This window comes from Bos indicus x Bos taurus, chromosome 7, assembly GCF_003369695.1.
Source record: "Bos indicus x Bos taurus breed Angus x Brahman F1 hybrid chromosome 7, Bos_hybrid_MaternalHap_v2.0, whole genome shotgun sequence".
In the NCBI taxonomy this organism is placed as follows: domain Eukaryota; kingdom Metazoa; phylum Chordata; class Mammalia; order Artiodactyla; family Bovidae; genus Bos; species Bos indicus x Bos taurus.
Window position 1 is genome coordinate 92,388,239 of NC_040082.1, and position 23,166 is coordinate 92,411,404.

Below are 23,166 nucleotides of genomic sequence, written 5' to 3' on the forward strand. Positions count from 1 at the left end.
TGCCAGGCTCCTCTGTCCACGGGATTTTTCCAGGCCAGAACACTGGATAATTCCCTCCTCCAGGGGATCTTCCCAACCTAGGGATCAAACCCTCATCTCCTGCACTTGGAGGCGAGTTCTTTACCGCTGAGCTACTAGGGAAGTCCCAATAACTGTGATTTTTTATGAATTCCATCCTCTGGGAAAGATGAGTCTGCTGTTGTCATAAGATGTGAGACAGCAGCAGCTTGAAAGAATAGAACCTCCTTCCTCTCTCATCCAATAGTCTGTGTATGGACAAACCAAAGCTGATATGGCATACATACAGTATCAGTTCCTGAAAGGATATCAGTACAGGTAGAGAGAGAGTGAGGAGGGGACATGTCCCAGCATATAGAGGGACCGACCAAGAGGACAGGAAGAAGGAAACTTCCAGTGTCCCCTTCAGGTCCTAGATACCCAGAGGCACTCCTTTTTTCTTTTTTTCCTGTTTCCTCTTTAAAATACCAAATGATAAATTGATCAGAAATGTACAGACATTCTCCTCACAGAAGAGCATCTGATAGAGATAAGGCTAAAGCCTTCCTCAACAATTTGTAAGTTTTTCTGCTTTTACTATGTAAGTATGGTCAATCCTCTTTATTTGCATGTTCCATATTTATAAGTTTGCCTGCTCACTGAGGACTTGTGGCTCAGACTGTAAAGATAAAGTCTGTGGCTCAGACTCCTGCAATACAGGAGACATGGGTTCGATCCCTGGGTTGGGAAGATTCCCTGGAAAAGGGAATGGCAATGCACTCCAGTATTCTTGCCCAGGAAATCCCATGGACAGAGGACCCTGGTGGCCTACAGTCCATAGGGCTGCAAAGAGTTGGACGCAACTGAGCGACTAACCCCCAAAATTAATGTATCTGGCATTTCTATAGCCATCTCTGGAAATGGGTGGAGCAGTGGAAAAGTTTAACAACCCACCGTGCATGTTTGCAGCTTGTTGAAGGCCCAACAAGGTGCCTCCTGGCTTCAGCTGTGAACCTGTGTCTTTTGGGGGGTCTATTTAGTACTATGTTTTCTGCATTTTTTTTTTTTGGTGGTTTCTTTTTTTTTTTTTTATTCCTTTATTTCTCATGTGTTCCCCATCCTGAACCCTCCTCCCTCCTCCCTCCCCATACCATCCCTCTGGGTCGTCCCAGTGCACCAGCCCCAAGCATCCAGCATCGTGCATTGAACCTGGACTGGCATCTCGTTTCATACATGACATTTCACATGTTTCAATGCCATTCTCCCAAATCTTCCCACCCTCTCCCTCTCCCACAGAGTCCATAAGCCTGTTCTATACATCAGTGTCTCTTTTGCTGTCTCGTATACAGGGTTATCGTTACCATCTTTCTAAATTCCATATATATGCGTTAGTATACTGTATTGGTGTTTTTCCTTCTGGCTTACTTCACTCTGTATAATAGGCTCCAGTTTCATCCACCTCATTAGAACTGATTCAAATGTATTCTTTTTAATGGCTGAGTAATACTCCATTGTGTATATGTACCACAGCTTTCTTATCCATTCATCTGCTGATGGACATCTAGGTTGCTTCCATGTCCTGGCTATTATAAACAGTGCTGCGATGAACATTGGGGTACACGTGTCTCTTTCCCTTCTGGTTTCCTCAGTGTGTATGCCCAGCAGTGGGATTGCTGGATCATAAGGCAGTTCTATTTCCAGTTTTTTAAGGAATCTCCACACTGTTCTCCATAGTGGCTGTACTAGTTTGCATTCCCACCAACAGTGTAAGAGGGTTCCCTTTTCTCCACACCCTCTCCAGCATTTATTATTTGTAGACTTTTGGATCGCAGCCATTCTGACTGGTGTGAAATGGTACCTCATAGTGGTTTTGATTTGCATTTCTCTGATAATGAGTGATGTTGAACATCTTTTCATGTGTTTGTTAGCCATCTGCATGTCTTCTTTGGAGAAATGTCTATTTAGATCTTTGGCCCATTTTTTGATTGGGTCATTTATTTTTCTGGAGTTGAGCTGTAGGAGTTGCTTGTATATTTTTGAGATTAGTTGTTTGTCGGTTGCTTCATTTGCTATTATTTTCTCCCATTCTGAAGGCTGTCTTTTCACCTTGCTAATAGTTTCCTTTGATGTGCAGAAGCTTTTAAGTTTAATTAGGTCCCATTTGTTTATTTTTGCTTTTATTTCCAATATTCTGGGAGGTGGATCATAGAGGATCCTGCTGTGATGTATGTCAGAGAGTGTTTTGCCTATGTTCTCCTCTAGGAGTTTTATAGTTTCTGGTCTTACGTTGAGATCTTTAATCCATTTTGAGTTTATTTTTGTATATGGTGTTAGAAAGTGTTCTAGTTTCATTCTTTCACAAGTGGTTGACCAGATTTCCCAGCACCACTTGTTAAAGAGATTGTCTTTAACTGTTGAAAACGGCCCCCAAGTGCAGTGCTTATGTGGTGACTTGAGTTGAAGAAAGCTATGAGGAGCCTTATGGAAAAATATACACGTGCAAAATAAGCTCCATTCAGGCATGACTTATAGTGCCGCTGGCCATGAGCTCAATGCTAGTGAATCATCTGCGTCTATTAAGGTGTCGTCAAACATAAATACACATGATACAAGTATGTACAGATCAGTGGATAAAAATATTGTGACCAGGGGGGTCCAGTGGTTAACAATCCACCTTGCAATACAGGGGACATGGGTTTGATCCCTGGTCAGGGAACTAAGATCCCACATGCTGGTGAGCAACTAAAAGCCCACGTGCCACAACCACTGAGCCCGCACCCACTGAAGCCTGCATGCCACAATTAAGGGATGCATGTGCCACAACAAAAGATCCTCCATGACACAACGAAGATCTCGCACACCATGACTAAAACCCAATGCAGCTAAATAAATAAATAAATTTTAAGTTTTCTTATTTTTTTAAACAATATTTTTATTTAGCTGCACTGGGTCTTACTTAGTTGAGGCATGTAGGATCTTAGTTCCCCAACCAGTGGCTCAAATCTGGACCCCCTGCATTTCGCAGAGTCTTAGCCACTGGACCACCAGGGAAGTCCCTGTTTTTTATTAAAAACTGTTGTGACCAGGGAAGGGGGATCAAGACAGTGCAGTAGGAGGATGGAGAGCTCACCTTCCCCACAGACACATCAAAAACACACCTATACATGGGAACAATTCTCACAAGAATCAGACAGGAAGAAGAAAACAGATACCCAGATACAAAAAGCCCAGAGGGTCCCAATAGTTTCACGCTGCATGGATTTATTACAAGTTTGTGTACTGTTATGAGGAGTAAATTTTATGGTTTGTAAGTCATAGCTCAAAAAATCAGGTAGGGGGGCGGGGAGGGAATCACTAGTGGGGCTGGAAGAGTATGTTCTAGGAACAACTTCTAGTTCACCAGTCCAGGAGGCTCCATCACCTCTCCAGTAGTTGATGGTGGTGGTTGCTATTCAGTCACTCAGTCACGTCTGACTCTTTGAGACCCCATGAACTGCAGCATATCAGGCTTCTCTGTCCTTCACTATCTCCTGGAGCTTGCTCAAACTCATGCCCACTGAATCAGTGATGCCATGCAACCATCTCATCCTCTGTAACCTGCTTCTCCTCCTGCCCTCAATCCTTCCCAGCATGAGGGTCTTTTCCAATGAGTTGGCTCTTCACACCAGGTGGACAAGGTATTGGAGCTTCAGCTTCAGCATCAGCCCTTCCAATGAATATTCAGGGTTGATTTCCCTTAGGACTGACTGGTTTGAGCTGACAGTGGAACCACACCATCTCTGCTGTGGACCAGGAAAACTACTTCTGCCCAAGAGGCCACTGGGTCAGGAGACTTCTGGCCCAGGCAAGAAGCTGATGCCCCTGCTGCTGGCCCCAGAAGCACCCAGTTTCTGCTGGGAACATGACATGGGTCATGTCCAAATCAGTCCTGATTAGTGGAACACAAGTTATGTCCAGAACCCTCCACACATGAGATTCTGGGGGATACAGTTTTTAGCTTCCCGGCTTCCCCTTGTTGGAATGGGGTTGGGATTCATCACCTTCCAGGCCAGTAGTGGCTGTTCCAGTGGCTTTTCCCAAGTAGCGTGAGTTCATTTCTGTGTATTGGTCATTTGTTTTTATGGCTGAGTCATATTCCATCATCTGGATGTATCACAAATATCCCTACATGTATCTTCTTTGGACAAATGTCCAAATTCTTTGCCCATTTTTAAACTGAATTCTTTTGTCTTCTTATTGCTGGCTTACAAGAGTTCTCTGTACATTCCGGTCACAAGTCCTTCATGTTGTTTTCATGATGATAGTTTTGTTTCGATTTTGGCAAGACAAAGCTTCGTTATTTTATTCTTGCACTTTACTATCCATGTAGACCTTTTGTTTTACTTTATTCTTGGCGGTGCTGGGTCTTCTTGCTACGTTGGCTTCTCATTGCAGCGGCCCCTCCCACTGCAGAGCAAGGGCCCTGGAGCACACAGGCTTCAGTAGCTGCAGCTCCCAGGCTCGGGTCTGGAGGACAGGCTTAACAGTTGTGGCGCACAGGCTCAGTTGCTCCGTGGCACATGCGATCTTCCTGGACCAGGGATCAAACCCGTGTCTCCTGCATTGGCAGACGGACTCTTCACCACTGAGCCACCAGGGAAGCCCTCTATGTAAACTTTAAAACAACCTAAGTTTCATAAAAGTTCCTGTGGGGATTTTGACTGAAATTGCTTTTATACTAACTAATCTGCAGAAGAGTTTAACTTCTACAATGTTGATCCAGGCTTCTCATTCATTAATATGATGTCTTTTTCAACTTACTCATATCTTTTCTTTAGAAAACCTTCGTAAATTCTGGGGGGGCCATGTTCCAAGGCTTGTGGAATCTCAGGTCCCTAACCCTGGCATTGAACTTGTGCCCCCTGAAGTGAAAGCACAGAGTCCTAACCATTGGGCAACCAGGGAGTTCCCTAAACCTTAATAATTTTATGGATTAACTACTTCATATAATGTCTGGTCAACTTAATTCTAGTTTATAGCCTGTGTTTCCATTGTGGATGTGGCTTCTCCCTTTTTCCAGATGGCTGATGTTAATATATGGGAAAGCTGAGGGAGGCGATCTGTGTTAATATTATATCTAGATACTTCACTGCCAATGTATTTCTCAAAACATATAGGCCATTTTTTATGCTGAATGTATCTTTGTCAATATTTTTTTTACTTTCTTTTCAATACTTAGCCCTCATCAAAGAAATATAGCTGGCTATATTGTCAAAAAAAATGTTCAAACTCAATAAAGAAATATATGTATTTTCTCAACAGTTCTCAACTGGCCTCACTGCTCTCTTAACAGTTGTTCTCTGAGAAATGAAAAAGCTACTAAGTTTAAAAAGGCATTTTTAAAACTTATTTTTAAATTTGTGGCAAATGCAAAATATACTATTTTATGTTAATTTATCGTTTTAACCATTTAAAAATATAGACTCCAATGGGGTTAAGTGCATTGAGTTGTACATGTTGCAAAACTGAAAATCTGTACACTTTAAACAACTCCCCACACCCCCTCTCTACTGGCAACCACCATTGTACTTCCTGTCTCTATGAAGCCCACTCATTTCAGTACCTAATATGAGTAGAATATTTATCTTTTTGTAATTGAATGATATTGCTGGAGAAAGCAATGGCACCCTACTCCAGTACTCTTGCCTGGAAAATCCCCATGGGCGGAGGAGCCTGGAAGGCTGCAGTCCATAGGGTCGAGAAGAGTCAGACACGACTGAGCGCCTTCACTTTCACTTTTCACTTTCATGCATTGGAGAAGGAAATGGCAACCCACTCCAGTGTTCTTGCCTGGAGAATCCCAGGGACGGGGGAGCCTGGTGGGATGCCGTCTATGGGGTTGCACAGAGTCGGACACAACTGAAGCGACTTAGCAGCAGCAGCAGCACTGAGCATAAGATCCGCAACACATTCATCCATATCGTAGCCCATGTCAGGATTTCTCTCCTTTTGAAGGCTGCATAACATTCCATTGGGCCACATTTTGTTTTTCCATTCATCTGTCAGAGAGTGGGTCACTTTGGGCACCTGTGAATAATGCTGCTGTGTGTGAATGTGGTTGTGCAAATCTCTCTTCTAGTCCCTGGTTTCAATTCTCTCGGTTCCATACCAAGAAATAAGATTACTGGGTCATATGGTCGGTTCGGTTGGTTCAGTTGCTCAGTCGTGTCCAATTCCTTGCGACCCCATGAATCACAGCACGCCAGGCCTCCCTGTCCATCACCAATTCCCAGAGTTCACCCAGACTCACGTCCATCGAGTCAGTGATGCCATCCAGCCATCCCATCCTCTGTCGTCCCCTTCTCCTCCTGTTCCCAATCCCTCCCAGCATCAGAATCTTTTCCAATGAGTCAACTCTTCGCATGAGGTGGCCAAAGTACTGGAGTTTCAGCTTTAGCATCATTCCTTCCAAAGAAACCCCAGGGCTGATCTCCTTCAGAATGGACTGGTTGGATCTCCTTGCAGTCCAAGGGACTCTCAAGAGTCTTCTCCAACACCACAGTTCAAAAGCATGAATTCTTCTGCACTCAGCCTTCTTCACAGTCCAACTCTCACATCCACACATGACCATTGGAAAAACCATAGCCTTGACTAGATGGACCTTTGTTGGCAAAGTAATGTCTCTGCTTTTCAGTATGCTATCTAGGTTGGTCATAACTTTCCTTCCAAGGAGTAAGCGTCTTTTAATTTCACGGCTGCAGTCACCATCTGCAGTGATTTTGGAACCCCCAAAAATAAAGTCTGACACTGTTTCCACTGTTTCCCCATCTATTTCCCATGAAGTGATGGGACCAGATGCCATGATCTTAGTTTTCTGAATGCTGAGCTTTAAGCCAACTTTTTCACTCTCCTCTTTCACTTTCATCAAGAGGCTTTTTGGTTCCTCTTCACTTTCTGCCATAAGGGTGGTGTCATCTGCATATCTGAGGTTATTGATATTTCTCCCGGCAATCTTGATTCCAGCTTGTGCTTCTCCCAGCCCAGCGTTTCTCATGATGTACTCTGCATAGAAGTTAAATAAGCAGGGTGACAATATACAGCCTTGACGTACTCCTTTTCCTATTTGGAACCAGTCTGTTGTTCCATGTCCAGTTCTAACTGTTGCTTCCTGACCTGCATAGAGGTTTCTCAAGAGGCAGATCAGGTGGTCTGGTATTCCCATCTCTTTCAGAATTTTCCACAGTTTATTGTGATCCACACAGTCAAGGCTTTGGAATAGTCAATAAAGCAGAAATAGATGTTTTTCTGAAACTCTCTTGCTTTTTTGATGATCCAGTGGGTGTTGGCAATTTGATCTCTGGTTCCTCTGCCTTTTGAAAAACCAGCTTGAACATCAGGAAGTTCATGGTTCACGTATTGCTGAAGCCTGGCTTGGAGAATTTTGAGCATTACTTTACTAGCATGTGAGATGAGTGCAATTGTGCGGTAGTTTGAGCATTCTTTGGCATTGCCTTTCTTTGAGATTGGAGTGAAAATTGACCTTTTCCAGTGCTGTGGCCACTGTTGAGTTTTCCAAATTTGCTGGCATATTGAGTGCAGCACTTTCACGGCATCATTTTTCAGGATTTGAAATAGCTCAACTGGAATTCCATCACCTCCTCTAGCTTTGTTCGTAGTGATGCTTTCTAAGGCCCACTTGACTTCATATTCCAGGATGTCTGGCTCTAGGTCAGTGATCACATCATCGTAATTATCTGGGTCGTGAAGATCTTTTTTGTACAGTTCTTCTGTGTGTTCTTGCCACCTCTTCTTAATATCTTCTGCTTCTGTTAGGTCCATACCATTTCTGTCCTTTATCAAGCCCATCTTTGCATGAAATGTTCCCTTGGTATCTCTAATTTTCTTTCCCATTCTGTTGTTTTCCTCTATTTCTTTGCATTGATCGCTGAGGAAGGCTTTCTTATCTCTTCTTGCTATTCTTCGGAACTCTGCATTCAGATGCTTATATCTTTCCTTTTCTCCTTTGCTTTTCGCTTCTCTTCTTTTCACAGCTATTTGTAAGGCCTCCCCAGACAGCCATTTTGCTTTTTTGCATTTCTTTTCCATGGGGATGGTCTTGATCCCTGTCTCCTGTACAATGTCACGAACCTCATTCCATAGTTCATCAGGCACTCTATCAGATCTAGGCCCTTAAATCTATTTCTCACTTCCACTGTATAATCATAAGGGATTTGATTTAGGTCATACCTGAATGGTCTAGTGGTTTTCCCTACTTTCTTCAATTTCAGTCTGGATTTGGTAATAAGGAGTTCATGATCTGAGCCACAGTCAGCTCCCAGTCTTGTTTTTGTTGACTGTATAGAGCTTCTCCATCTTTGGCTGCAAAGAATATAATCAATCTGATTTTGGTGTTGACCATCTGGTGATGTCCACCTGTAGAGTCTTCTCTTGTGCTGTTGGAAGAGGGTATTTGCTATGACCAGTGCATTTTCTTGGCAAAACTCTATTAGTCTTTGCCCTGCTTCATTCCGTATTCCAAGGCCAAATTTGCCTGTTACTCCAGGTGTTTCTTGACTTCCTACTTTTGCATTCCAGTCCCCTATAATGAAAAGGACATCTTTTTGGGGTGTTAGTTCTAAAAGGTCTTGTAGGTCTTCATAGAACCGTTCAACTTCAGCTTCTTCAGCGTTACTGGTTGGGGCATAGACTTGGATTACCGTGATATTGAATGGTTTGCCTTGGAAATGAACAGAGATCATTCTGTTGTTTTTGAGATTGTATCCAAGTACTGCATTACGGACTCTTTTGTTGACCATGATGGCTACTCCATTTCTTCTGAGGGATTCCTGTCCGCAGTAGTAGATATAATGGTCATCTGAGTTAAATTTACCCATTCCAGTCCATTTGAGTTCGCTGATTCCTAGAATGTCGACGTTCACTCTTGCCATCTCTTGTTTGACCACTTCCAATTTGCCTTGATTCATGGACCTGACATTCCAGGTTCCTATGCAATATTGCTCTTTACAGCATCGGACCTTGCTTCTATCACCAGTCACATCCACAGCTGGATATTGTTTTTGCTTTGGCTCCATCCCTTCATTCTTTCTGGAGTTATTTCTCCAGAAATAACTGGAGAAATGGTAATTCTATGTTTAATTTTTTGAGGAATTAGAGAGGCTTTTAAATGATTTCTCAGTTCATCAATCTCAACAGCATCCAACAATATTTGACAAGGTAGCTGCACACACACGGGAGACTCCAGGCCATGCCTGGCTGGTACATGAATTCACGAGCCCCCTGGGCATAGTGACACCAAGTCCTTGACCTTTTGGGGGCCCTGGGTCCTGTTACTGCTGCCCTGCTTTTTGAAACCTTCTGCTTCCATGGCCCCCATGACATCACACCTTCTGTGTCTGCCTCCTCTATCATCTCCCTCCTCCATCTCACTTCTCTTTTTTCAGGCTCCTTTGTGAACGCTTTCTCTGAAAGCCAACCATGAATGCTGAGTTCTGACTCTGGAATCCTTTCCAGCTGTCAGACTTGAACCTAAGACCACATTCTCCCTGGTCAGCTCCTCCCTGGGACGGGGATGGGGGCTTCCCAAGTGGTGCTAGTGCAAAGAACCTGCCTGCCAATGCAGGAGACATAAAGAGACAGAGGTTCAACCCCTGGGTCGGGAAGATCCCCTGGAGGAGGAGGTGACAACCCACCAAGTATTCTTGCCTGGGAAATCCCATGCAAGAGGAGCCTGGTGGGCTATGATCCATGAGGTCTCAAAGAACTAGACTGAAGTGACTTAGCGGCAGCAGCCTTCCTGGGGACTGTCACCTTGGGAACCATGGGCTGCAGAGGCGCAGGGTGAAGGGGCTTCTTGGGTAGACCTCTGCCCCCCCAAGACTAGCCTCTGCACAGGCGCAGGAGGCTGTGCTTCCAGGATGGATTCAGGCTGTGGAATCCACAGTGACGTTACAGGAGCTGGTCACAGGCAGGAATGTTCTGGACATTCATGCTGGAGACTGTTGCTCCCTCAGTGGCTACAGCAGGGGGCAGGAGGTGGGAGGTGACCAAAACAGATGAAAAGAAACTGGAGACAAGAGTAGGCACCGCCCCTCTGATGACAGACAAGGTAAAAATGCCTGGTGACTGGAAGGCAGAGAGTTCAGCCTCTACCAGGGATGAAACGCTGCATGTGGGTGGGGGATGGGCACAGAAATACCAGAAAACAATTCTTTACTAACACGGCCAACAGGACCCCATGTCATCTGGCCCTTTTGTCTCATTTCCTTCCCCACCACCCACTTCTTCTCCCCCAGTCTCAAGAGCCTACATCACATTTCTCTCTTCTCAGATGCTTCTCCCTCCCTTCTCTGCCTGGTCCACTCCTACCCACTGTTCAGAGAGGCCTTTCATGACTATCCTGTGCCTCCCCACTGCTGGTCACTCCCCACCTTCCACTTGGTTGCAACTGTGTCTCTGAGAATATCTGTCTGCCCAGTCCCTGGATACCATAGGGTGAGAACAGACTTGTCAAAGTACCCTGGAAGCCATGTCCTCGCCCAAGACAGTTCAATGAAGGAGAGACCTCACCCACCAGAAATGAAAGCCAGAGGTCAGGGGCTCCTTAAGCCCAGACTCTGGTTGGCAGGGCTCCCAGAGAGGCTAGTTTGAGGGTGGTGGTGGGGTCCCTCAGAAATGACCTTCAATCAGTGTTGGGGTCCTTGGGGGTCCAGTCAGAACTTTATTTTTGGAGAGGAGGTCACTGTCCCTCTGTCTGGATGCCGGGCTAGGAGTGCGTGTACGTGCGTGCGAGTGTGCATGTGTGCGTGTGTGTGTGTGTGTGTAGGGAGTGGTCACCCGCTGTCAGAGGCACCTGACCCTGAGAGGGAGGGGTTCAGAGGAGGAACAATAGGACTGACTTGCCTACTTGCTGGTGGGTCTGCTGCTGTCCTCTGCTCTCTCAGGCATCTGTCTGTCCACCCGGCCCTGCATCCTCTCTCCACCAGCAAGCCCTGGTCCTTCTCACTCTGTCTCACGGCTCTCCCTCAACCCCCACCCCATCCTCCCTCCACTCTCTCTGCCTGCATTGAGACAGGCTGGGACTCGGGCCACTGCTGCTGCACCCGCACGTGGACCAACATCTCCTCCAGCGAGAAACACAAAGAAACTATAAGGGACTAAAAACAGCTGTGTGCATAAGCAACGGGGGCAAATTATGAATAAGACACAAAAAGACAAAAATCCCAAACAGCACCACCAAAGCCACCTCTCCCGCCCAACCCCCGGACCCATCCCGTATAAGGAACCAGTTCGGCTCCCTGCTCCCAGAGCGAGCAAGGACATCTGTCACTTGTTTCTCTCTCCCCTGCTGCAGCAGGGAGCCCAGTGAAGCCTTGCCTCAATTTCCCTCTGGCCTCATCAATTCTACTGATTAAGGAGGCCAAGAACCCTGGTTAGCCACACCATAGGTGCCACACCCGTCTCTGTGCCCGCTTCCCTCTTTCTCGCCTACCTGAGGTCTCCAACCTGCCCACAGGCTACAGCTACTGGACCACGAAGTGGCATGGCGAGGAGCACCTGCGGCACGAGCCCTCCTTCGTCAGAGAGGCGTCCATCACCGAGCACGACACGGTCCTGGGCAAGGCCATCACGTAGGCCAAGTATATCGGCTCAGCTCCAAGCCCTGGCACGACCGCGCCCGGCTCATCTACGTCGAGTATTTCGAGGAGTGCCGCCTGGCTTTCCTCAGGTGCCAGCGTGCCCTGCGCAGCGCCCTCTTCCCGCTCCTGCGCCTGCGCACCACTCCCTGGCGCACCTTCCCACTTGCGCCTGCGCGCCGTTTCTTCCCTCTGGCCGCTTTGGGGGTACTCTTGTTCCGTGTCTCTGGTTGGTTTGTCTGAAGCTGCCCGAGTTCACAGATTCGAAACACAGCTCCCCCAATCACCCAGGGTGTTGTTGCTCAAATTACTTAACCTCACTCATCAACTTGTATACCTTAAATGCGTGCGACTTTTTTGGTGTGAAAAAAGCTACCCAGGTTCACTGTGCCTCAGTTTCCCCATCTGTAAGACGAGGGATATTGGCATTTTTACATAAATATATAAAGTAAAATATAATAGCACCTAGCACGAAGATTTTCTACGAGGATTTCATGCCTTTACTCATATCAAATAGCTCCTGAACACTAAGCACTGCATCCGTACCAGGTAGTCGTACAGTTGCTGTTCCTGTGACTGCTCCGATGCGTCCCATTTCCTTAGCCAGATCATTCTTGACCGCCCTCCCACCTCCCCACCCCCGCCACTCCCACAGCCTTTTAAAATTTTCTGCTCAGCCCTATGGGCCACCTGCTACCATGGTTGTATCATTTGTTTAGTTGGTCAATTCTATGAGGGTGAGGGGCTGGATTGCCTTGTTCCCTGTGGGACCCCAGGATCTAGGAGAGCACTATCTCCTCAGGTATGTGTTCAATGAATAAGTGCCCAATTTTCAGATTGAGACAGACGGTAAGGGACTTCAAGGGGCTTGTCCAGTCAACATAATAAAGTACGCATTGAGTACACAGTGATCAAGAGAAAACTGAAGCATCAAGTGGGGTGGACTAGCCAGGGCTGGGGGCTTGACATTTTAACATGGTGACCAAAGAGATGAGGCAGAAATTTCAACAGAGATTTAAAAGCGGTCGGGAGGGAGCTCTGTGACTTTATGGGGGAAAGTGTTGTAGGCAGAGGTTAAGGAGCAGAGCTAAGGCCCTAGGGTAGGAACGTGGCTGGCCAGTTGGAGGAAGAGAGGAGGCCTGTTTGGCTGGAGCAAAATAAGAGGGTGGGGAGAGTGGGAGATGAGGACAGGAAGCGAGGACGCCGTCTTGTGGGCTGCGGGGTGGGGAGGACCTGGGGCTTTTAGCGGGAGGGAGCCCAGGCGGAGGGCAGGCGGCACGGAACCAGATCTGACTCCGGAGCTCACAGGCGCCCTCTGGTGGCTGCAGAGAGAACAGTTGGTTAGAGATCTGCTGCTGCTGCTAAGTCGCTTCAGTCATGTCTGACTCTGTGCGACCCCATAGACGGCAGCCCACCAGGCTCCCCCGTCCCTGGGATTCTCCAGGCAAGAACACTGGAGTGGGTTGCCATTTCCTTCTCCAATGCATGAAAGTGAAAAGTGAAAGTGAAGTCGCTCAGTCGTGTCCGACTCTTAGTGACCCCATGGACTGCAGCCTACCAGGCTCCTCCGTCCATGGATTTTCCAAGTAAGAGTACTGGAGATCTGAAAGGCAGATAATCCTGTAGGTTCCAACCTATGTCATAGGACGTGCAGAAACAGAAAACGCGAGAAGCAACATATAAAGACATATGGCTGAGAGTTTTCCGGGACCTCACCAAATGCTACCCAGTATGTTTTTTAAAAATCAGAATTCAAAACAGAATGTTAACGTGAAACTTCAGAACAAGATAAATATTCAAAAACATAAGCTGATTAGTTTATGTGGGAAAACAAGCATGCAAGGACATTGGAGTGATTTCTTGGATACTGATTGGGGAGTGGGGGAATGTGAGGCTTGCCCTACCAGATATTAAAGAAATGACAGAGCAGAAGTAACGGAAAGCTCAGTGATGGGACATAAATAGATATGCAGGAGAAGTCAGGGACAGAGAAATACATGCAGGAACGGAGTAATCTATCAGTGGGGCTCTAACGCATGGCAAACGAAGGTGAGGAGGAAGAAAGGAGGAAGGGAAGAAACCAGGAGAGAACTTAAAAAGAAATCATCCTAGATAAAATGTTAACAACCCAAAAACCATTGAAAGAAAGGACTTGAGCATGGTGGAAATGTCATAAACAAAACTTACAGACAAGCTGGGGAAACAGAATACATTCCAGAGCCCTACATTACCTATTCCATAAGGAACTCCTAAAAATACACATAGACACATAAGCACACAGACACAAATACTAAGAAACCTGGTAGAAAATAGGCAGATCCACCACAGAAGCTGTTGAGCATAGACGCTGGCACGCACCTGAATGTGTGCAGTTACGTGTGCAAGTAAATGAGGGAAGAGTCTAAATGCCCACCAGCAGGATGAGTTCTGTAAATTACGGTGCCTTTACACGGCATGCTAATTTGGAATGAACTCTAAGATATAGTAAGAGAAAAGGATGCACGTATGGTACCACTGGTAGTTTTGTCTTGTTCACGCACAGTTGGCTTTTAAGACTTGTGTAAGAAAGTGGAGAAGGAAAAGAAGAATGAGGATCACCACTCACAGCACGTGTCCCTGGAAACTTTGGACTTGTGCCTGCATCACCAAAATATAAACTTAAAATTTGAGGGATTCCTTAGTGGTCCAGTGGTTAAGACTCCATGCTTCCAATGCACGGGATGTGGGTTCCATCCCTGGCTGGGGAACTAAGACCATACATACAGGCTGTGTGGCTTGGCTAAAAACGGGAAAAAAGATTGGAAAAAAATATTTGAAACAGTTCAAGGCAAAAGCATTTAAAAGGGATGGAGATGTCTTATCAATAGAAGCAACAAATCATTAAAATATATGAAACTGTTTCCAACTAAAAGACAAAATCTTAAAGGCACCAGAGATGAAAGTCACATGATCCTCAAAGGGGCAACAAATGACTGACACTGAAGGGCTGACTTCTCCACAGAAACAATGGAAGCCAAAAAGATGACCCAGCAGCAAGCAGGAGGTGTGGACAGACCATACCTGCCAATTTCGAATTCTATACCTAATGAAAATATCGTCACAGAATAAAGATACAATGAAATAAAGATACAAAAACTGAGGGAATTCATCATTGCAATGAAATGCTAGTGAGTTTTCAGGCTTAAGGAAGATGATTCCAGATGGAAATTGAGAAAGCACACCCCAGGAGGTGATTATATGGGTAAATACAAAGAAATATTTACTGTAAGCAATAAAGTTAACACATACCTGACCTTAAGTGTCAGGAATGTGCCTCCTAGCTTCACGGATGCAGGAAGGTCAACTCTTGCAGAATGTTTCTTCACCGGTTGTGGGAATTCTGACAGCAGTGCCTACCCTAACCAAGTGTTTGTGGAATCTGTGCAATAACTCTCAGCCCAACACCTGGTTTGTAATAAACCCTACTGTATTTTTATACATTGTCAACCTTTACTGTGTGTGTGTCGGTGGGGGGAGGGGGCGTCTGGGAATGCTGGGAACCATTCTAGACCCTCTTTCACTGTGTCCCTAATTCAGGAGCTCAGATGAGAAACTGTCCCAAAAGGCCTGCAGAATCCCTGGTAGGAAAGACAGGTCAGGGAGGCCACAGCCTGGATGCTGAAAATGGAAATTCTGGCTACTGATTAGAAAACAGACAAAATTATCTTGAATACCCTGGTGTGGCCAGCTGTCTCCCCAAGTGGCTGCCAACTGACAGAAGTGATTTTAATTACCTGCTGTGGGCAGAGTGGTTGGAGGGTACTGGCCAACGCTGACCATTCTGGAATGAATCTTCTGTCCCTCTGGTAGGACTGGAGCCCACAGGGTAGACAAGACTGCTTAGATAGAGCCTGGGAGAGTTGTCTCCTTGGGATTTACTCAGCTTTGCCACACCAAGTCCAAAGCAAACCCCACCATGGACAAACTGGCTGACTAGCACCCTGGCACCTCACAAAGGATGTCTTTGCCCACATTTTCTGTCTGGTTTTCATCCATCCCTCCATCAACTCACCCATTCCCATGATCTATCCACTCACTCATCCACTCACCCACCCATTCATCCATATTGTGAGGTCAGGCTTATTTTTCAACCCAAAATTTGCTCCCTGCTTTCAAGGAAAGAACACACCATCAAAATCCGGATGGCGGAGTTCATTCTCTGCTGTTTTGCCCCTCACCGGTTTCTGGTAGTGCCATCTGTATCCTCTGGGATGCCAGCCTTGCTCACACTCCCTGCACCCACTCCTGGTGCCCACCTAGCTTGGCTCCAACCCCCTCTCCTCTTCCTGGTCATCCATCTGGAAACACTGAGACAGGGAGAGGAGAGAAGGGACCCCATGGTACTTTGTGCCTCCACTCACCAACTCCACGACACAGGGAACCAAGCAGACACACAAAGCCCTACACGTAACTCTGCTTTCCCATCTGACGTTATTTCACTTTTTTTTTCCCTATAAAACTCCTCCATAATTTCACAATTTAACAAAAACAAAGTTTAAAATCCAGGACAGAAACAATCCTGTGACTTATTACAAACACAATTCTCCTTTATTCCTTTTATCCAGGAGTTGGTCTCAGGTTGATGAGTGTCCTAGTTCCTAGTGAGACACATTCTTTGTAAAAAAAACAAAACAAAACAAAAACAAAAAACCCTTGTGGGTAAGAAAGGTATTCGATACCTTTTGCTTTCAGGCGTCGGTTTACATTTTGTTCAGGAGAGAGCAAAACACGGGGATTTGCACTGGGGGCAAGGGGGTTAACACTAAACACGCGGCCATCACAAAGTGCCGGCCCTTCCTATGGAAGTGTTCCCCAGAGCCCTGGTGGGCCCAGCTGCCACGCAGCTGGGGCTGGGGTGGGGGAGCAGCTGGGAATGCCATGGCCAGGGCCCTGGCTGCTTGGCACGTCCATCAGGTGGTTGCAGGGCCAGCACTGAGCCCAGAGAAGGTCCAGAGGACAGCACAGGGGCCTTCTGGCCAGAGGAGGTAACAGAAATGGGTTGGTGCTTCTGAAGGCCCTGGAAATCAGAGGCAGGGCCAGCTTCTGCTGCTGTTGCTAAGGGCAGACCCACGAGCCCAGCCTTCCTCTAGCTGCCTCCGGCGCAGAGCCCGGCTCCTGAGCAGAGAGCTGCCCGAGTCACCGAGTCAGGAGCTCCTCGAGAAGGAAAATGACTAGCGCCCTTGGACTGAGGCTCCCACCCATGACCCCAGCGGCCTCTGTGCACAGAGGGCCTGGCAGCTGCTGCCCTCAGGCCAGTCCCTTCTGTCCAATGTCTTAGTTTCCAGAGGAGAGGTGCCCCACTTCAGAGTATTGTTGGCCTGCCTGGGGAAACGGGTGGTGACACGGAGCCTGCCACATGGGCGTGCCCTCTTGCTGATACCTCGAGGCAGTGGGGCTGGGAGAGATTCAGAGCAGATGGCGAGGAGTCACGGCGTTTTCCTCGGAAAGTTCTTGGGCCTCCCCAGGTCCTGGGGTCTCACCAGCAAGGCTGGCTTTTGGGGAAGCCTTGGAGGTGGAGCTCCTGAGGGAGTGTTGGGGGTCTGCCTGACAGACGAAATTGGAGCACTGACAATGCTCGGGGGCCACAGGGAAGGGGGTCTTGGCACACCCCACGTGAGTACTCACAAACTGGGAAGAGAAGGGGCCAATCCAACGGTGGTGGGAGAGGAGGTGAGCCCAACTCTGGTCCAGGCCTCCTCTCCTGGAGCCGGTGGGGGCCAGAGGAGCCTGGAGTCGAGGTCTGGGAGAGCAGAGGCTGCACAAACAGGCCCCCAGGCCCAGGAGTTTCCCCACAAGGACGTTCCGGCCGGGGGTGGGGAGGAGGAGCTGGCTTGGCCCTTGGAGAGTTTCAGGCGTGCGAGGCATTGGGTCTCTGGCCCTGGACTGGCACGACTCGCAGGGGTGGGAGGGCCTGCTGCCCACCGGGGCCCAGACATGAGGGGTTGGCTCTGAGTCCTGACGCTCCGCAAAACACTCCACAAACTATCCCGTCTTATTTGGCAAAAGCTCATTTTTTTTTTCAAAGTTTGAAGACTCGGTCAACAGAAGGAAGAGGATCCTATGGAAGGAGGAAGAGGACGAGCCCCGGGCTGGGGGCTGCTTCCGGAGATGGCGGCGCGTAGTGTTCACCGGCCGGGGGAAGGGAGAGGCGTCCTCCCCACCCCTGGAGGGGCCGGCTGGCGCTCCGGCTTGGCCTCCAGCCCGACGACAACACGACCAGTGGAGACATCTTAACCTACAAGTCCCGCCTTACACACCCCCCACCCCCCAACGTGCACTGCTGCCACGGAAACACACATCTGGAACCCGCTCTGGTACCTACAGTGCAGACATATATATATAATAGGGAGAGAACTATACAGCACGAGTCCCAGCACAGTGAGAGCCGACACGGAACCGTGTCAGCTCACGGGAGGATGAGTGGGGCCTGTCCAGGTGCAGTGGGGGCCCTCTGAGGTCCTGGAGCACGGCGCGTGTTTTGAACCGTTTGGAGAGGCTGGAGGCAGGGCCCCCGCTGCTCAGAAGGCCTGGGCAGTGAAGCTGTGCCACACGCCCCACTGTGGAGCCAGGCCCCCAACACAGGGCACACTTCCTCCCATTCAGGAGTGAGGCCTGGTGCCGCCTCCAATACAAGCCGCTTTCCCAGGGGGGCCCAGGTGACAGCCCTGGGTGTTGGGGAGCAGCAGCGCCAGCCTGGCCCCCCTCTGCCCCAGGGCTCCCAATGAGGAAAGTGCAGCTGGCCATGTGGGCCAAGGACAGGGCGGTCACTAAGGCAGTGCTGCGGGCGGGTGAGTCGAGAGAAGGGGGAAGGCGGGGCCCGGACGTGGCCTCCCAGGACCCCAGGGATGCGGCCCGGCACCCGGCCCAGGGTCATGTGGCCACAGCCTCCAGGTAGCTCTGCAGCTTGCGCACGGTGGTCTCGTCCAGGGAGAAGAGGTCAAAGTCGAAGGTGGTGTTGGTGACGTTGAAGTGACCGGTCTCCTCGATCAGGTTCACGATCTGAAAAGAGGGGGCAGGGAGGCTTCATGGGCAGAATGCTGGACTGGGGTGGCCCCCGCCCCCAACCAGGCCCTCAAAGAAAAGCAGGCGGCTCCTGAGGGCTGCCTAAGGGGGTCCGCAGCCCGTGGGCCTGAAGGGCATCCCACCCAGGACTCCTCTGAGACCCACGCCCTTGGGAGTCTTGGGGCAGGATCTGTCCAGTACCTGCTGCAGCACGTTGCGCTCCCGCAGGGCCATCAGCCTCCGGTGCAGCTCCACCAGCTCATCAGTGTAGGCCTGGGGCAGAGGGGCACTCGGGTGACCTGCCCCTCCCACCCCGAGCCACATCCAGGCAGCTCCAGGCTGGCGCCCTCCACCACGACAGCCCCGTCTTGTCGTAACCCCACCCCACCCCGGGTGCTGTGTCACAGGGGCCCAACGACCCCAGCCCCACCTGGTTGTAGACCCCGCACCGCCCCAGCCCCACCTGGTCGTAGGACCCCCACCACCCCAGCCCCACCACTGCCACAGCCCCACCTTGTCGTAGGTGCCCCTCTTGAGGATCTTCTCTGGCTTGCCGCAGGGCTCCGGGCTCCGGCGGCCTGAGGCCTGTGGGGTGAACCCCAGTCAGTGTGAGTGCCAGCTTGTGCCCCCTTCCCCAGCCCCCACTGGGCCCACCCGTTGTCCCTCCTCTGGCCCTGGACCCGGCTGTAAGAGCAGCCCATCCCACTGGAACCTGAGAGGTGAGCTGACCTTCTACTGTGCCCCCACCCTCAGCCTCAGAGACTTGGCAAATGCCAGGCCCAACCCTCAGCTGGCCTCCAGGAGGTTACCTTGCTGTTGGGTGGAGGTGGCTTTTTGGGTGGAGGGGGCTCCCGGCTAGGTAGGCAGGAGTCTCCACTATTGTCGCTCTCGCTGTCACTGAAGCTCAACCTGAATGTGGAAACGACCCCATTAGGCTTCGGCCACCCAGAGCTCCGGGGAGGCAGTCCTGCCCAGCAGACCCCCAGTGAAGCTCTGGGATGGACTCAGCCCTCCCCGGGGCCAGGCCAGTACCCAGAGTTCCCCCTACAGGTCCAAAGACCCCCTCACCCAGCTCTAGGCAGCCACTGCCAACTTAACAGTAAAAAAAAAAGTCTCTGAGCTGCAGTCAAAGAGCAAGGAACCCAGAGATCAGCATGCTTGCCCTGTGAGGCTCTGAGGTCCCCCTGGGTCTCTGGAGTCCCTGTGTGTCTCTGAGGTCAGAACTCCAGGTGGATGGGCTCCACGCTCACTGCTGTGTGGGTGGAGGGGCCTGCAGGAGAGACGTGGCCAGCGGCGGATGGTTCCACCTCAGCCTGACACCCCAGGAGCAAAGGGCACAGTGCCCTTTGTGCCCAAGTGGTAACCTCAGACGCCCATCCCCTCCTGGGGGGCTCCAGTCTGCACCCCTCCATGGGTGGCACCTCCTCACGGAGGGAAGGGTGTGGCTGCCTGAGGCCCCCAGCCAGCCTGCACCTGACAGCCGCTTCTCTCCGCTCACACCGCCCTCAGTCTGGACAGAAAGGCCTGGCCCACCACTTCAGCTTTTCCAGAACCCCCCTCCCCCACAGCTCAGCACGGGGTGCAGACGGAGCCCCTCTCCAGCTCCTCTCCTCCCACTGCTCTTGGGTAGCCACGCACAGTACCCTTGGGCAGAATCCATCGGGTACATGGTCACTCCTGCCTGCTGCCTCTCTCCTGCTGAGCTGGGCTTTGGCATAAAGGCAGGGCCAGAATGCTGGCCACAGCCTCGACCCTCAGGGGCTCCTGCCTCGTGCACCCCTAGGCCAGCCAGGCCTGCCCGTTTCCCTGGCTCCAGTCCTCTGCTCTCCTCACCACCTCCCCAGAGGCAGAGCACCAGGGTGAAGCAGACAGTCCATCTCTTCGTCGCCTGAGAGGAACTGCTGGTGAGCATGCCCAGGAGTGGCCTGCCTGCCTTGTCTCTACGAGGCAGCAGCTGGGCACCAGCGTTAGGGTCCACGGGGCCTCTTTCCTGATGGACGCAGCGCCCCAGGCAGCCCCATCCTGCTTTCCACCTGCACCCCTTCAACCCAGCAGAGAGAGGTCTTCTGACACTCACTCAGGCCTGGCACTGCCACCAGAGTAGGCACACATTCACCAGCCCTTGAGCCCCCTACATCCAGTTCCAGCAGGATCCACGCTTGGGATCCATACTCAGGATCCACATTTGGAATCCACACTCAGGGTCCACACTAAGGCCCGCACTCAGTCACCAGCACCACAATGCCCGTTTCCCTGGCTCCAGTCCTCTGCTCTCCTCACCACCTCCCCAGAGGCAGAGCACCAGGGTGAAGCAGACAGTCCATCTCCTCATCACCTGAGAAGAACTGCTGGTGAGCGGGGACCGCTGCCACCAGTCCCGTCTTGGGTGGATCCCCATCCCGCCTCCCCTGCCTAGCTGAGCGCCATCCCCTACCATCCTGCCCAGTGAGCCCAGTGAGCCCGGGCTCCTACAGCAGCCACTCCCACAGCCGCAGCCCCCAGGATGGCGGCTCTCACGAGCAGCACCAGCACAGAACAACAGCAAGCACCTGCTGCTCACTGCCCTGCCTGCTGGGTGAAACCCAGTGACCAGCCCACCTTAGTAAGAGCCCCAGAGGCTAGAAGGGCTCGGCATCTTTGGAAGAAAGGGCTGGACCCAGACTGAGCTGCTGACCCTGAGTCTGCCCACCCCCAAGGCCTCGGGCCAAGGCTGGCACAGACAGCAGTCCTTGAGGTGGGCACACTCCCAGGCCCAGCAGTGTCCAGAGGAGGTGCCTCGGCTCACTCCACTTGGGTGGAAGGCCACATGGCCCTTCCCTAGGTTGGCAGGTGGCCACAGCTGCTCCCACCCGGGGTGTCTTTGGGTCCAAGGACAGTCCTCAGTGTGTCCCAGCCCAGTGCCGCGCACCTGGGGAAGGACCCCTGCCTGGCCCAAGAGCAGAGAAACCAGGCCCCGCTGGCATACGCCTGAGCCCAGGTCAGGCTGCTAGGCACCATCTCGGCCCCCTTCTCAGATGATGATGGGACACCTCCCGGAGTGTCTGGCCCCACCTCTACTCCACAGCCACCCTCTCCAGCACTGGGATGAAGGAGGCCACCGCTAGGCCCCCCTCAACGCCCAGGCACGGCTCCCCAGTGGGCTCTCTCTTCCCCACCCCAGTGCCCCCACGCCCACTCCTCCCCACTGGCCAGGCACCTGGAATCCCTCCCCGCGTTCGTCTTGCCGGCGGCTTCCTCGCCTGACGAAGAGTCATCCTCATCAGATTCCTCAGACTGCAGGTCCTCCACCATGGAGCGCAGGGGTCCTGGGGAGAGCCACGAGGGAAAAGGGGAGGAAGAGGGGAAGGGAGGGAAGGTGAGAGAAGGGGGTTCAGGGCCCCACCTGTGCCAAGAGCCCCCTCCACCCCCAGGGCCACATAGTTTCTTGATGCCAGGACCCCTAGGCGCACCCACACAAACCCACCTCGGAGGTTCCTCTGGCCAGGTGGGGACTGCCGCCCATCTCCAAGCACTGCCCCTGTGGCCACCTCCTCCTTAAGGGACCCCTGGCTCCCCCTGCCATTACCTTTCTGGCCTTGCTCACAGGCCTCCGGCCCCTGGCCTGAGACAGGCACACGGGGCTCCTCCATTGCCAAGGGAAGGACAGCCCCCCTCTTCTCTGGGCGCTGGGATCAGAGCTCTGCCTGGAGGCAGCACAAACCAGCCCCGGCCAAGGAGGGCAAGATGGCCTGAGGTGTGGACCACACACCACCACCCCTGCCCACCCTCCGTGCCCCTACTTGAGCCTGCCCAGCCCCCTGGCAGCCCCCTCAGTGGCTGGCAGCCCACTCAAAGGCTCCCAGCCCACCGTCCTCCCCTTTCTCCAGAGACACTCAGTTTCAGTCCCCTACAGACGGCATCTTGGTTTATATTCCTGTTACCAAGGCAACAGAGGGACACAAAGCCCTCAATTACCTTGGTCACATGACCCCACGTGGCAGGTTCCCCCTCCCTTCCCCATAGATAAGAACCCTTGGAGACAGTGTGGGCTTGGAGCACCCCATCCCCCAGCCCCCTTGGAACTGTGTCTTTATGTCAGCCCCCCACTCCAATACGCTCACCTCCCCCAGCACTCCCCCACCCTCAAAAAGGGCTCCGGGCCGTGGAGGAAATCCTCAGTGTGATCCACCAGAAGTGCTTCCCGTGTGAGGGTAGGCAGAGGTTGGCTGGGCCACCTCCCCACAAGCACCCAGGAGGCCTGCAGGGACCAGGCTGCCAAGGGGGCCTGGGCTGGAGCCCTTGGCTGGCTGGGGGCAGCAGAGGCAAGGACCCTGAATCTGGTAGGACTGGAGAGGAGAGGCCTGGTAAGGGCAGGGCTCAGGTCAGAACGGAGCCCTTCACCACAGACCCAAAGCCCAGTTCAAAGCCCTGCTGTGCAGATGGACAAAGCTGAGGGCCCAGGAGAGGGACAGTCTGCGGGCGGGTGACCCAGGCCAGTTTGGAAGGCCCCGTGTGA

General features: G+C 51.2%; 1 protein-coding gene across 3 annotated transcripts in view; it reads right to left on the minus strand.

Moving 5' to 3' along the window:
• Nucleotides 1-16,191: 16,191 nt before the first annotated feature.
• MLLT1 (MLLT1, super elongation complex subunit) overlaps nt 16,192-23,166 on the minus strand; it is a 69,140-nt gene continuing 62,165 nt past the window's right edge. For all 3 annotated transcript variants that reach the window (XM_027547431.1, XM_027547430.1, XM_027547432.1), the window contains 5 exons: nt 21,868-21,976; nt 19,481-19,580; nt 19,185-19,256; nt 18,873-18,944; nt 16,192-18,668 (listed from right to left, as the gene is read on the minus strand). In XM_027547431.1, the coding sequence (XP_027403232.1) occupies nt 18,540-18,668; nt 18,873-18,944; nt 19,185-19,256; nt 19,481-19,580; nt 21,868-21,976 (482 nt within the window). In that variant the 3' untranslated portion in view covers nt 16,192-18,539. The remainder of the gene's footprint in view (nt 18,669-18,872; nt 18,945-19,184; nt 19,257-19,480; nt 19,581-21,867; nt 21,977-23,166) is intronic.